This window comes from Echinococcus granulosus (genome assembly GCF_000524195.1).
Source record: "Echinococcus granulosus chromosome Unknown EG_S00084, whole genome shotgun sequence".
NCBI lineage: Eukaryota > Metazoa > Platyhelminthes > Cestoda > Cyclophyllidea > Taeniidae > Echinococcus > Echinococcus granulosus.
The window spans coordinates 344952-346546 of NW_020170464.1; the positions used below are offsets into that span (position 1 = coordinate 344952).

The window sequence follows — 1595 nt, forward strand, 5'->3', positions numbered from 1 at the left end:
GCACACACTACTTTCCTGTCACCAAAGTCTGTCCACAACATTTGCAGCGTTTTACTTTGAAATCCTTCTTTAATGACTATCACACCGCCATTTCTGCATAAAAAACAGCCACGATACAAAGACAGTATTCATTAACTTTGCATGGAAGCAGGAGGACTTTTGATTTCAACAAAGATAATGTCTCATCGAACTCATTTCCACAGTACATTGCATTGAGTCAATTACCTGGCTTTGGCACCGCCTGAGGCTGAATGATGCTTGGCAGCCAACGTCATGTAATAAGAGGCTTGGTGTGCTATTTAGCAGCCATTCCTAATTACCACTTCATTCTAATTGCAAAGCCAATCCACAGTCCATCAAGAATTCTATTTAGCTATATAGGGCTTGATTGAGGAACCACCTATTCGCGCAATCTATACATTCTTATGTAGATAAAGCTGTTGTCTCCACAATTGTCCGTATAGTCTCTTTGCAAAGTACGAGATAGGGGCACCTGGCAGGAGGGGATGTGGGCTTGAGATTCCTACTTTCTGTATTCTAGCCCAAAGAGTACGCGGCATGGTATCTTGCTCACCTGCCGACAGACCGATATCTTCCTGGTATCACAGAACGCAACAGGACAGTGCCTCAAATACAAGTCAGTTATACATAATCCTTACTACTTACAAAAGTGGACCACGATCTCGGTGGCTTGGTGATCAGTTCATATCAATTCTGCCTACAGCTCACCTCTCCTGTACTTTTTCGATTATGTTTTAGCGTAGTGTGTGCTTTCTTAAGCATTCAGATAGTTGTTATCCTCCACATGGGTGTAAATGCACGGAGCAATTGAGATGTAAGCAGAATTGATATGAACATAAAACGCATGTATGCGCGTAGGCGATGTAGTTCTACAGTGGTATAATGCCTGCCCTGACCATTTAGCAATTTACTCAAACTCCTTGCAGTTTGCTGAAAGCGAATCAGTCTCTATGCACCATTAAATTTAAAATTAAATCTCCTAATAACTACTTTAGCACCCTACGGATAATTGAATTTTTCAGTTAGAATCGTACCTTGCCTTATGTACTGACACATCAACTGGGTGAGTTAAAATGCACAACCGGTTAGTATTAACCTGCGCGATTAAGTCGCTTAAGTGCCTTAGTTTCTCCACGATGGGCTTGACTGAGTGGGTACTTATCCCGACCAGCTCATATGAGTTAAGGGGAACAACATGAACATGAACAACGAAACAGGTGAGTAAATAAGTGGGTGAGTGACGTGATAAATGCATGGACAGGGTAAAACTTGAAGAAATTTTCGATCGCATGATTTTAATGCTTTGCAAAAGAAGTTGACGTGATTTTTCATTTGCGCTGTTTGTGGGTTAAGGACTGTGAGGAAAAAAGGGGCTTGTTCCTCGCCTCGAGGTGCGAATTGATAGAACCTGCCTGCAACATGCGGAACGAATAAATGAGGGGAGCATCCGAACTCCATCGGCTGCATAACAAAAACAAATGACATAGTAAATAAGAGAATCAGGGTGTGGATATTGGAAACGATATGCATTGAATGTACCACCTATGCAAGATAAACGAGCAACCCATTTTATT

The 1595-nt window shown here is 41.8% G+C and overlaps 1 protein-coding gene across 1 annotated transcript in view; it reads left to right on the plus strand. All coding sequences in view use genetic code 11, as the record gives it.

Annotated features, from left to right (window-relative positions):
- The window catches only part of EGR_07712 (hypothetical protein), a gene marked incomplete at both ends in the record, with an annotated part of 8746 nt that overhangs the window by 3936 nt on the left and 3215 nt on the right, over positions 1-1595 (plus strand). Inside the window, one exon of the mRNA XM_024496961.1 lies at positions 760-835. Within this exon, the coding sequence (XP_024348666.1) occupies positions 760-835 (76 nt within the window). The remainder of the gene's footprint in view (positions 1-759; positions 836-1595) is intronic.